We start from the raw sequence: 13,589 nt of genomic DNA, 5'->3' as shown, positions 1-13,589 counted from the left end.
ATAAAGGGATGTACACACACACACACACACACTTACAGTACTGTTCGTTATAGCTCAGTATTCTTCTTTGTTGATCTTCAAAATGAGATGTAGGGATGCAAGTTGTGGGATTCAGACTTTGGTCCTTCTGATCGATTTGCCTTCCTGCTTTGGATGTGAAAGGGTCGTGTAGCTGATCGATACGTGAAATAACGTCATTCAGTGGGCCAGATGTGATGAGTAGAGGTGGAGAGGTTCATCTGTTTGTCTATGGCAGGGAGGCTCCGCTACGACTGACCGACGCAGCCAGACTGCTTTACAGCTTTCAGCCGTCCGGGGGATGCAGCTCGCATACGAAGCAATTATGATCTCCTTTACCCTGCAACCGCTTCCCGTCTCCTCACTGAGAGCTCTGCGAGAGGACGAGACGGAGAAGGAAAATGAGATTTGAGCCGTCTTCGCTGTCACTTAGCATTAGTTTACAGGCTCTCGCTGCGAGAGCTGGCGAGGAAGCACTTTGGAGTTTTCCAGTCAGTCTTTCAGAGGAATGGTTGATGTGAGGAGGAGGAGGAGATACGATCAGGTCATGTTCTGCTGGGTGTGGGACAGGCCTCGCTGAACTCTTCAATTAAATATCAAATTGGGTGGACATGCAGAGGGCTGGCAGAACTCATTTAGGAATATTTTTTTATTTTCACATCAGACATAATGTTAGAAATCATGTCTCTCTGGCACAAAATGCTACATTGATGTTGATGTACTACTGAGGTAGCTTAGCCTTTTTATTTCTTCGCAGCTAGTGGTTTTAATGTTGGTTTTTTAAAAATGGAAAAATGAGGCACTATTTAGAATGTGAATGTTACAGTGACAAAGAGTTTAATCAATTAGTATTGAAGTTAGTGATTCCGCTGTTTGACCACTTATGACCTGATATCTGTGTGTTTGTCCACAGGCAGAATACGAGGTGACTCCCGATGACAAGAGAAAGGAGTGCGGTCAAGAACTCACCGACAAATACTTCAACCCAAAGGTGAAGATGCCTTACTAGGTTTCCTGTTAACTAGACATTTCCTGGCTTCACATTGCTCTCCAATCGATTCCGACACCATCGAGGATCATACAGGTGTTTTATCAAGCTTTAGCCTCGTTTTAGCTCCCAGCTGCATCCTTTAAACGATTGATGACTGATGTCGTCGGTAGTGAGTGAGCATAATAAAAACTAACTCTTGTTTTTTTAGTGCCACACATAAACAATATATAAAAATAAAGATCTGAACAATGTGGCTTTTACAATAAAGGAATTCAAGTTCTACATTCCCATTGCATCAGAGGCAACTCCGAACTTCACTAAACTGCTACTGACGCAGCAAAAACACTTTAACTTGCATCTGTCTCTGAGCCTATCACCTGCATCCGTGTGGAAACCTGCACAAACAGGCCTGAACATGCACACGTCTGCAGAGAGTTGAGGATAATCCTCTTTCTGCACCCAGTTTATCCTGCTTTTCCCTGTGACTTTTCTGTCAGAGTTGAGTCACTGTGTTTTTCTGGACTTTTGCAGTCAGAAGATCACGTCCCTGAGGTGGAGGAGGCCATGATGGCCCAGTGCACTGAGAAGCTGCAGCATGAGGCCTGCAAAGAGCTCTTCAAGGAGTGTACCAAGTAAGATCACAGGGGTCCCATCTGTTTAAGCCCCTTTCCCAACCTTAAATCCTGACATTGCTTAGTCAGAGCCATCGAATCCTAGGCCTTGTTTCGGAAGTTTTTTTTTTAATTAATGCCGCCAAAAATGAAAAATAATGTGTTGTTTTTTTAGAACGAGTGGGAGCCGTGTTTTAATCCTGTCTCCAGGTCTTAGGAGACATACGTGGTTTAAACCTGGGGTAGAAATCCATGTTTCGAGGCTCACAGACCCTGCTGCTTGTTTCCAACCTGTCCACTGCTGTTTACACCTGGGTCAGGTGTGATCAGTCAGTGCAGGGCCGTGGGTAGAGCAGGTAGAGCTGGAAATCGAGCAGGGCCCTCGAGCAGCATGGGTTTCCCACCACTGCTTTAAACTGGTAAACTGTCTGCATGATGCTTTACAGTTAACCTTTAAATGGATATTAATTTTACTGTAACCCGGGGGTCTCAAACCTTTTTTCCCCTGAGAGCTACTTTTACAAACTGAAAATCTTCGAGAGCTACTCGTGTTTTGTAACAATTATTCTCATAGCTTATTTCAACCCAAACAAATTGATAAGCTGTTGTCCTGAACCCATACGAAATGTCGGTGTCCACAACTCACATTTTGCCTTTTTACATTTTATTTTTTAGCGTCCACTTATGACAGGAACAGTAAATAGAAATACATTTTTTTGCCATTGATTAGAGTCTTTACATATGAGTCTAAAGTATTAATGGCTCACGTAAATTATATCTGTGGTCTTTTTACCACCAAAGCAGAGAAGTAAACACATCAAGTTAAATAAAATGCTGCATGACTGGTTGTCAATCAGAAGACTTATTTCCACATTTAGCACTGACCTATTAGTGCATGTAGCTTCACCTTGTTCTGCCGCACATGGCTCCTGGTCTTGGCAGAAACCAGACAGAGGGTCCGCTGCACTGATAAGGCCTGATATTAGTTAGTAAAATGCAGAATACATTTCTATTGCTTTTCTATATGCTGAACAAACAGCAGAAATAAAGACAGAAAAGACAAATAGAAGATATAAGAAATGATGGTTTTTAGCTTCAGGCTGCAGTGTGCAGGTCTTGTAGGTTTTGTAACCAGATATTCTCTAGTTTTCACAAAAGAGGAAGTTCAGCTAACACATAGTTAGTACATTGAGTAATATCCTCCACAAACTCTGTTCATGCTTGTTGCACAGGCGTGGGCAGGACTCGGTTCTTCAAGTCTCATCAAGTACAACAAACAAGTAATTTACACATTTCTGCTACCCTGAACCCCGGTAGTTTATCAGTCTGAGGAGTTGTGGATTCAGGATTCCTCAGCCTACGCTGCTTTTGTGCCAATTCAAAACCTACATAGGAATTTTAAGCATTTCGCAATATGATTTAACTTCTGGGTAAAGCTTTTATAAGCTGACTCAAGCTCATTTCCCAGAAAATCATTAGAATCCATAACAACCCAATCCAAACGCTGGGCTTTACTGGAAGATGGGCTGATTGAAGGATTTTTAAAAAACATTTTGAGTAATGTAAAAGCTAGAAACTGATGAACCTGACTGAACTGTGATGTCAAAGCAGTGTTTATCCAACTGAAAGCCAAGGATACGCTAGTTAACGTAGAAAAAGGTAGATTCTCACATAAATCAACTCAAACTTTAGTTTGATGGAGAAAAAAAGTCAAACTAAATAAGGATTCAGTAGGTGACTGATTAGTAGCCCTTAGTACTGCAATTTGGCCTGTAGTTTGAATCAGGAGTTTGTGCTGCACTTTAAAAGTGACAAACTTAGCATAAGACAGAAGAAGAAATCAGAGACATTAGTTTGTTCATATCCAAAAGTCAATACTGTTACTGTTTTGTCCAGTAACAGTAATGTTGTTTCCTCCTGTGGTCACTTTCGACTCGTCTGGTGTAAATAAGCTAAAGTAACAATACGCGGCTTATTCGAGCCCTAGGACGACATTCATTATTCCACTAATTCGCTGCCACTGCTTGACGTTGGAAATCGTCTGGAAAATGGAAAATGTTTTGATTGGTTAAAGAGACGAGAGACACAGGAGGCTTTAGTGAATCATCCCCTGCTTTTCCACAAAAAGGGTTTGAGCAATCAAACCAACAGACTGTAAAACCACTATATCTAGAGTATCTAGATTTAGCCTAGTGGGAAAATACAGATGGACACATGACACCTGATGTTAACAACTTTAAAGAGATTCATTTGCAGCTAATTAAATGACTAATTGTTAAAGCTACCAGCTCAAGAGAATCTCGGTCAGTGAATGGAAAAGTAAACTTGCCATTATCCTCTAATTGCTACTTGAGGCCCAAGTGGATGCTGTATAAGCAAATGTTGAATTACGTTTGTGTTGCAGCTCAGTTTTGGACTGTACACAACCTGTAAGTACCGTTGTGCTTTTTCCAGATTGATCCATGACTACTTGAGCGTGGCGCCCTTCGCAGACTACCTCGACAGCATGTACTACAACAGGTTCCTGCAGTGGAAATGGCTGGAGAGGTAAAGTGCCTTTACACCCAGAAACACACACACACACACACACACCACTTAAAAGCAACTACATCAGCCTCAAACTCTGCTGCAGTACTAGTAGCAACATGTTCAGTGGGTTGCTTCACACTTCCATGGTGTCCTCATTTCCTTTGGGGTTACGGGGGTAAAAGCGGTGCAATCCATGAAATTTACTATTACATCAGCGTTTCACATTTCAGCGCAGCACACTGAAGTTGCTCAAAGGCAACGTCTCGCAGTGCACTCGAAATTCGGCAGCGAGGTGACTGAACAGGCTGCTGTCGTCAACCCGAGGTCGGACGTCAGAGATACCAGTGCGGGAATCCCTGAGAGGGTTTTGTTTGTTGTAATTATGGGTTGTGATGCAAGAGGTGCAGCAAGTAATTTAGGCGTCTAATCAAGTCTTAGAATCTCAGTAAATATCATTCGTAGGGGCAGAAACATGTGCACAGACCTGAATGTTTTCCTGCTCCGTTCGCCTTGAAATCCTCACTGAGATTACAAAGATCTTTCTCAAGAGTCTGAAATGCTGCAAAATGACACCTTCTAGTAGTGATTTGAATTTCCAAAGAGGCCAGATTTGGTTGTTGCACGTCAAGCTGCATGAACAGCAGAAAAGATTTTACTGGTTTAATGGCTCCTGGAAGATATTAAGAATATTTCTGCAGAATCAATGATCTGCACAGATGCTGGCCCACAAAAAGATGATAGTTTCAGTCTAACCATGTTTGGGCCGCGTTGTATAACTTCTCCTTTCGTTCCGTGTGTCATCAGCTTCGTCCTTGTAAACCCCTTCCTAAGAAGTCCACACACACTCACTTCTTTTTTTTTTTTGTTTTGCTTTAAAAAACACATCTTTCCCTCAAACGCCAAGCTTATTAATTCAGAACGAGGTTTGATTCAGTTACTCCCGGCGCTCAAATCCAACTAACTTCAGGGGATAATGAGCTTAGCAATGACATATTGTTATTGAGTTAGAATTAAAAAATAAATAAATCCTCTGAGCCCCATATTTGCATCTTTGGTAACAAGTTGTCTACCTACAACTGCTCCCACCAACTCTCATGAGTTGTAACAATAAATGGCATAAATAAATGGATAAATGACGTGAAATGTAGCAACTGCGCTGATCCCCCCCCCCCCCCGGGAATGAATGCAAACACAAAGCATGAAATAATTACTTTGAAACTTTTACTTTTAAAACCACTTTTAAAAGTTTGTGTTTTTATCAGAGACGACGTTAAAAGAAAACATGAGAATTTTACATTGAGACGCTTTGCAGCAGTTCGCTAAAGGCTGTTTCCACGTAGAGTCGATAATGCACAGCCATGTAATCGCTGATTCCGGGGCTCTGTCCCACTGTGCCCTTCCAGCGCACACACTGAAATAACAGCCATTTGAATGCTGTGTCTGTGCATTCGTAACATCTTTTTTCTCTTTTTTTTTGGCATCACATAAAATTCTTTTCAAATCAACACGTGTTTCCAAAGCTGCAGAGAGATTTTTGGCCTTAAATGAAAAGGAAGATTGTGCAGAAACAGAGCTTCTTTTAGCGAGTTGACCTTCGGGCCCTGGTCACCTGTTCTGAGCGGCAGTGCTGTCGTGGTGTCGCAGAATGTTCTGGATCTGCAGAGGGATTCTCGAGAAGCCGTCGTGACATGGATAAATCAGCTTGAAAGTGCTGGTTGCGTTAGATTTTGGAAACATTGACAGGAAGCAGTGCCCTGTTGAAATGAAGCTGAAGGAAACACTTGTTTCCTCTGGTAGTTTGTTTAAAAAGCAGCAGATTCTGGTCAGAATTTAACACACATACTGGGTTGTCAGTTCCTAGTGTTCACCCGGGTGGTTGTGAACGGCCCATCTCATTGATGGTTGTTTTAGATTTGATCAGCTTTGTTCCACCTGATGGAACAAACCACACTGTATGTCCACGGGGAGCAAGTGTTTGGGTCCCATCACCGGCAGTCGCAGTTCAGTGATGGGAACACAACAGATGAATCCTGACTCCTGATGACATGAAGTTTTTTCAGCTTCTCAGATGAAAACTAAATTTCAGATTTACCCGTTGAGCTTCAGAAATCTTTTGACCACTCGCTGAACTCCCCATTTAACAGAGGCGGCTTTCTAACCCTTTGTCAGCTCTGTGAGAGGAGGTTGGGTGTTTTCCTGCAGCACTAATGTTAGGCTGCGAGCCGGTGCAACACGGTGAGCTGCTTATGCTGCTGCAGTCGAAACAAATAACATGTCATTTCGTTCGGAGGGCAGAAGGCTGTAGTTGTGGTCGCAGCTGATTCTCCAGCAGCTCGCAGAGTTCAAAGAGCTTTTGTCTCTGAGTGCGAGCAACACCTGACAAGCAAGTGTGTGATTAAAAGAAGAACTGTGGACAAACAGCAGAGAGGCTGCAGGCACTGAGGTGCATTCAGTATATTTGGATGATGATGAAATCTTATTTGCTCTCTGGCTTGTTGTTGTTGTTGTGAGAAGACCGGTGTTCTCATGTCTGTGAAGGACGACATTAGGACCTGAAGGCTGCAAGTTTAGCATAGAGGCCTATCTGCTCGTCCTACAGTAGGAGTGAGGACCCCCCCAGTCCACAAAGGACAAACCAACCACCATGAAGCCTGTTTGTTTTTTTTTCTTTTTTCTGGTGTTGATCATTTTTCTCCGTTTTTTATTATTTTGCAACTTCTAACATGGTTATGCCACAGTAGGCCTGTTTGAGGATTGATTAACATATGTACCTCCTTTTTTTCATTTGCATTAAAACTAAAATGTAAATAAGATGAGTCAGCAGACCCTAAAGAGTCACAGCAACCAGCCAATGTTCTTGTGGCAGATACCAGTCAACACCTACTGCAGTTCAGCAACACCGACCCAGATTTGCTCATGTCCTGGGAAATGCAAAACTGAAGAAGCCCTGCAGTCACATTTGTGATTTGACCAAAAGTGTTTGTACAAACGCAAAAGTGCAAAAGGTACAAAAGTGCATTGGGTCGGACTGTCCTTCTGTCTACGGTTCTGAAGCAGCACAGAGATGTGTCCTGCTCTGCCCCTGGTCTTAGATGAGACCAACTGGTAGTTTACAGGGAAGTAGGTGTTAGGTAATAGGTGTGTGTGTGTGTGTGTGTGTGTGTGTGTGTGTGTGTGTGTGTGTGTGTGTGTGTGTGTGTGTGTGTGTGTGTGTGTGTGTGTGTGTGTGTGTGTGTGAGTGACTCAGCCCCACAGCTCAAGAGTTCACTCACAAACTTGTGTTTTTTTTTTTAATCAAATATAAAGACACCCATTAGCTTTTAGAGATGTGAGCAGAGAATGAGTCGGCAGGAGACAAAGACCGACAGGACCTGCAGACTTTAAAAGCAGCGCAGCTTCTGAGGCTCGACACTTGAGCACAGGCTGACTTAAATAGCCTCTGACTAATGGGCTGACGAGCAACAGCCGGGGATCTGGGAAGGCTGGTGCAGAGATGTTTTCACGGCGTCCGCTTCCTGTCCAACTTTAGAGTTTTGCTGATTTGATCTGATCTCAGTCAGTTTCACGTACGCTGTCTCTGTCCTGGTTGTGAACACTTTCAACTCTGTGTTAAACTAACGATGTGACACTTTGTGCACCTTAAAACCCTCTGACTAATACATTGTCCAGGTCTTCTCACTTGGATTTGACTCCGATAGATGGGAAATGAAGAGATACACCTCAGCTATACTAAAACAAGTGAAAAGTTTCTTTCCATTAAAAGATTTGTCTCAGTGTCACTACACTGTAAAATATAACTTGACAAAACATGTCATTCATTCTCCTAATGATCTTCGTCTCTCGTTTTTTTTTCTGTATTGGTCGTTTTGGATATGTTTTTTGTACTTTTTTGTCTTTTTATGTAACAGCTTTTTTTTTATTTAGGCTGTTTCTCATCTCTTTGTGGTTTCATTGTTTCTCTTTTTTTTGCTTTCCTCTCTTTTTGGTTATGTTGCATCTTTAAACCGAGCTATGCAGCAGCTGGATCGCAGGCCTGTCTGTTGTCTTATTTTACTTCATTTGATGTCATTTGTTTCTTTATTTAATATTCTTGACACTTCTGTACATTTGAGGAACCATAAACCTGTCTCAGTCCATTTGAACAGTCTCCAAACTGATCCAAAGAATTATAGTGAATTTAAATCATAGTTTATTTATTAAATTGTTTTCTGTCTCTTTCTGGATGTTGTGTGCGTCCATTTCACCATTTTGCCTGAGGTTGCCATCATTTTGTGTCTGTTATTATGAACAGTCGCTTCCTATAGAGGCTTCATCCCATGGGCCCCACTGACCTCTCAGTCCCCTGGGCCTGTGCCCAGCCAGCAATTATGTTGCCCCCACAGCATAATTGGGAAGGCAGTTTAGTAGTTTATGAATGTGATTTCTAGGAAGCAGGGTTGTTCAGAATCAAGCATGAAGGGCTGCAGAGTGGATGTTTTTGTCACCAGCGACACGTCTGGTTTCTCCTCAGCCACGAGAGTAGATCCAGTTCCTGTACACTCCTCACCTTAAACATCAGAGCACATTGAATGTTTGTTTGGTGTGTGTTGATGAGGCTTCCGATGATGTCAGTAGGTCAATATGAGGCAGTTATTGAGAGATGCAGTTTTACAACAAGCAGGAGAAGCCACCGCGGGGCTTTCTAAGCAGTAAATGACTCATCCTGCTTAAATGAGTCAATACCCAAGGGTCTATTTAATTTACCTGCTCAAATGAACAAACAGTCCAGAGGGAGATGAGACGGCAGCGCTGATACCAGGAGGGACCGGTCCACTGGTGCTCTGTTATTAGCTGCTCTGTTTGTGGTCCTCATAAATCCATCCACTGATGACTATGGCCCATAGATGGAGGAAAAGGAAATGGGCCCTGTGGCAGAGACAGGATGGGCCCCTTCTTTTTTCTTTTTATAAGGGGGCATTTGGTGGTGTTTTGTTTTGTTTGATTGTTATTAATAACTATTAATTAATTATTATTAATTATTGAAACATTTATAAAATCATCATTAGTTGTATTTTCATATCTGCATTTAAAGGTATTTCATCATTTTTGTCCTATTAGAGCTGAAATATTAAATATTAAACTACACATCTGTAACTTTACATTGTCATTATGGATAAGTTGCTTTTTATCACGGAGGTGTTGCAGTGATTTATCAGTAAGTTTTCTCTCTGTTTAACAGGCAACCAGTGACGAAAAATACATTCAGACAGTACAGAGTTTTAGGGAAAGGAGGCTTCGGAGAGGTGAGTACTGTTTGAGTTTATTCTCTGTTTTCATTGCAATAAATATTTCTTGCTCATCTCTCATCCAGCATGTTCTCAAGTGGGATAACAAGATCAAATAGTCAAATTATTAGCCCAAATCAGTTTTATGACCATGCGGGGGTCAGCAGTTAGGTTCCATCACGGGTGAGTTTTTGTTCGGCGTCGGTCAAACTGTGCCCGAGGAAAATGTTATTATTGATATGCTGCTTAAAATCTGGAGTGATGCTTTACTTTTCAACATGACAAGTCGCCAACAGAAGATCTGCGAAGAGATGTGAAGTCATTCACGGTCTTTTACAAAGCACTAAATTACGGGTGTAAATCCAAAATGCAGATTGTGCATGTGAGGTATTAATGTAGGTGTAGATTAGTAACCAGAACTGTGCAGTTTGTCCAATTCAAATCAAATCTACAACAATCAAATGCAAAAAATGGAGGGGTTGAAGGAAGAGATTAGAGATGGAAAGATGTTATTAATAAACAGCGGGGTTCATCCGGTGAGCAGAGGGTCAATTGAGTTTTCCGTAACAATTGTTTCAGTATATTCAGATTCAAAGAAATAACATAACAACATGAAACAAGTGTTTGAACGAAGGCTTTGCTGACTTAAAAGGCTGCAGTGTTACTGAGTGACTCTTTTTTTATTAGCTCTGGGGGGAAAAGAGGGACTTCATCTGTGGCATCTGAGTCCTTTCTGCACAGCACTGAATGGTGTCTCTGTTTGCCACAGTTGTGTTCTGAGAAGAGCCTTTTGATTCCATAACGATTTCAAAGGGAGAAGCGATTAAATGGACAAGCATCCGAGAGAGACGTGAAAAGTTAGAACTTAGTGAAAATGTTACTGTAGAAAAGGAAAATGTTATGAAAAAGAGACTTGTGGCCCAGTAAAGTTTGCTTTGTCATTTGGTGATAACAATTCCTGCAATGTACATAAAAATGGTCCCTGTGGAGTCTTTATAACGTCGGAACCTGCCTGAGAATCCAAAATGCTTCAGTTCTCTTACGTATCAAACTAATCCAGTGATGGTTGTGTAATTCTGCTAATTCAATGGTGCCAACATGGTGTCACATTGTTAAATACTGTAGCTGGTATCATGGGCTGGCCACTATTTTTAAATCTAGGTTTACGAGTCTTAATGAATGCTGCACACAGTCTGCGAAAACAGTCGTATGCTGTAATGTCTTCTGTGGCTCAGAGAAAATTACTGATGTGATCAGCCGGCCGTCTCGCTTTGGGCTGCAGAGCGTTCGGTGCAAGCAGGAAGCTGTGTTCTGTGCGTGTTGGAAAACATGGGACTTTGTGTTTTTGGAGATTTGGACACAATAAGAGTTTCTCCCTCACAGGTCAATAACAATAACAGTGTTTCTGGGCCAATTCAAAGTGGGTTTGCTTTTAAAAGCAGAACAGTGATGTGCAGTCACACAATGGGAAGCAAACAAATAGCATGTTGGGTCTTTTTTTTTTCTGCCTGGTTTTGACATGCAGACAATAAACAAGAAATAAGTTGTCTCCTTCTTTAACCCTGCAGGTGTGTGCGTGTCAGGTACGAGCCACAGGGAAAATGTATGCCTGCAAAAAGCTGGAGAAGAAGAGGATAAAGAAGAGGAAAGGGGAGTCCATGGCGCTCAACGAGAAGCAGATCCTGGAGAAAGTCAACAGCAGATTTGTAGTAAGCGTCTGATGTGTCTGGCGTGTTTGAACCAGCGTGCATGTTCACGGGGATGAAGGAAAATGTGCAACAGTGAAGCTCATTGATGTGTTTTTAGCCATTTTTGGACAACAACGGGCTCCATCCGGTTAGGGACGTGAAATTGTCTCTTCACAGTCTCTTTCTCCCAAAAATGGGCAGTTAGTACATCATAAACCGCTTCACATATTTCCTCATTTCTGCTTTCTCTGACCTGCTTTCTGCAACACTGACAACTAAAGTAATTAAAAGTAAACAGTGGGGTTTGTTCCATCCCGGCTCTGGTTTGGTTCCCTGCCAGATGACCTTCATAAAGCTTATTTGATTTGGACTCCAGGCGGTCGCTTCGTCCGGGCTCCCAGGCTTGAAGGGAGCCACAGGGGTCAACGTGGCTTCAGTGTAAAAATAAACTATTTTATTTGACAGGTCTTAATTTCCTAGAAATGTTGGCAGCGGGCGGTGGTTTGTTTTAGCTGTGGGGACGTGCGGACAAGGGGGCCTTTAACTTCCTGAACATCCCATGGTAAAGGCAAAATCCGCTGTTGAGGAGCAGGCTTTGAGCGGTTATTGCAGATCAGACTGACTTCACGGTGCTTATTTGGCTTTATTCTTCCAACAGATGTCAGACTGATTCATTGCAATTTCTCATTTACCTGATTTTGCCTTAATTGTGGATAGAAACAGACCAAAAAACAGTCTTTATTCTTCATGTGTTTTACTTATCTTTGGAATTACACCCATTATTTTGGTTTTTCTATGGTTTATTATCCCCGTGTAGTGTGTCACCAAGTATAAATAAAGTTGAATTAAAACTCATATTTGACCTCATTGCACAACAAGTATGTAAAATCACATTTGTGAAACAGACCGAAGACCAGAGAACTGAACGGTTCAGCCTCCCCACGAACACAACACTAACACACATGCCTGTCCTCTGACTGCAGGTGAGCTTAGCCTACGCCTATGAGACGAAGGACGCTTTATGTCTCGTGCTGACTCTCATGAACGGAGGAGACCTGAAGTTCCACATCTACCACATGGGCGAGGCCGGTTTCGACGAGAGGAGGGCCGTCTTTTACGCTGCAGAGATCTGCTGCGGCCTGGAGGACCTGCACCGAGAGCGCATCGTCTATAGGTCAGGACACCGCGAAGACCAACTTTGACATTTGAGTTATTGTCTCGCTCTCTCACATGTCCTCGCTATCTTTCTCTGTGTCACACAGGGACCTCAAACCGGAGAACATTCTGCTGGACGATCACGGTCAGTAGCAGCGTTAAAGCGAAAAACATCCACTTTTGTTGACTTTTGGTCTGAAATCCGAGGTCAGTGAGACGAGCTGTCGCATCTCGGTCCGTTGTCGGCTCATGAGAATGAGGTGCAGGACACGTTCAGTGCACAGCAGAAAATGTACAGAAAGTTGTTTGCTGATTTGAGCGATTTCCCAACAGTCAGCAGTGGCTGTGCCACACAGCTGGCAATTATAGTGCTTTAAAACCCCGAGCACCACAATTTGCGTCAAATTGTATCGTCCTTCTTTAAGTCATAACTCATTCACAGACATGATACACACATTCTTACATTCTGCATAATTTACTTTTTTTCTGGGAATGATTTCTTTTTTATTCCAATGTATTTTAAACAGGACAGAGAGCAATTCTAAACGGTTCTGCTTCCATTTGGTGCAGTTCACTTAAAGTTCACTTCAAGCCATTTTCCATCTCTGATGTATCAAAAACACATTTCTATGAATCAGGAGTCAATTGAATTGCAAGTCTGAATACAGAAAGAGTCATGAGTGTTAAAGGGTCAGTTCACTGCAGTCTCACGTTGGGAGTCTGTGATAAGAAAATGTCAAAATCAAGTTTTCATTGTAAAGTCAAAATTAAATGATTATGAAATGATTTTATAAATAGGTGGATGTATCAGATAAACACTAGTTTGATTCGTCAGACTGTGCAGGTTTATATATAATTTGAAGCTTCATTAGTTTATTTGTTATTATTAATCCCAACTGTGGCAAACTGTGTATTTCCAGAATAAGCTTTTAGTGCTGCAGCAAGAGAGTTTACCAGAATCACTAGAGGGTGCTCTGACTCCAGTGGAACACACACGCACACACACACAAATCACAAAAGGATTCCAGAATCTTTTCTTTTTATTCAGCGTACACAAAGGAGCATCTTCCTCCGAATCAGATATGATGTTATTACAGCAAAAATGTTTCGATATGACATGAAGGCTGCAGTGCTGAGATTAATTCAGCATTTGCCAGTTAGAGAAAAATGTAAAAATAAACTGTCACTACTTCTATTAAAAGAACATTGTGGTTCCTCAGCAGCCAAATCTGCTGCTGCCTAAACAGAATGGGTGAAACAAACATAACATACAGGATCTCAGAGCCACTTTTTCACACAAGATATGAAACCAATTCTCTGCAGCTTTGCATTC

General features: G+C 42.0%; 1 protein-coding gene across 1 annotated transcript in view; it reads left to right on the top strand.

Moving 5' to 3' along the window:
- Positions 1–13,589, top strand: part of grk6 (G protein-coupled receptor kinase 6) — a 46,980-nt gene that overhangs the window by 27,038 nt on the left and 6,353 nt on the right. The window contains exons 4-10 of the mRNA XM_067491723.1: positions 932–1,009; positions 1,541–1,641; positions 4,075–4,167; positions 9,368–9,431; positions 10,982–11,122; positions 12,085–12,275; positions 12,364–12,401. Of these exons, the coding sequence (XP_067347824.1) occupies positions 932–1,009; positions 1,541–1,641; positions 4,075–4,167; positions 9,368–9,431; positions 10,982–11,122; positions 12,085–12,275; positions 12,364–12,401 (706 nt within the window). The remainder of the gene's footprint in view (positions 1–931; positions 1,010–1,540; positions 1,642–4,074; positions 4,168–9,367; positions 9,432–10,981; positions 11,123–12,084; positions 12,276–12,363; positions 12,402–13,589) is intronic.

Source organism: Channa argus, chromosome 22, assembly GCF_033026475.1.
Source record: "Channa argus isolate prfri chromosome 22, Channa argus male v1.0, whole genome shotgun sequence".
NCBI classification, from domain to species: domain Eukaryota; kingdom Metazoa; phylum Chordata; class Actinopteri; order Anabantiformes; family Channidae; genus Channa; species Channa argus.
Note: the sequence above shows the minus strand (reverse complement) of the source record. Positions and strands in the feature narration are given on the sequence as shown.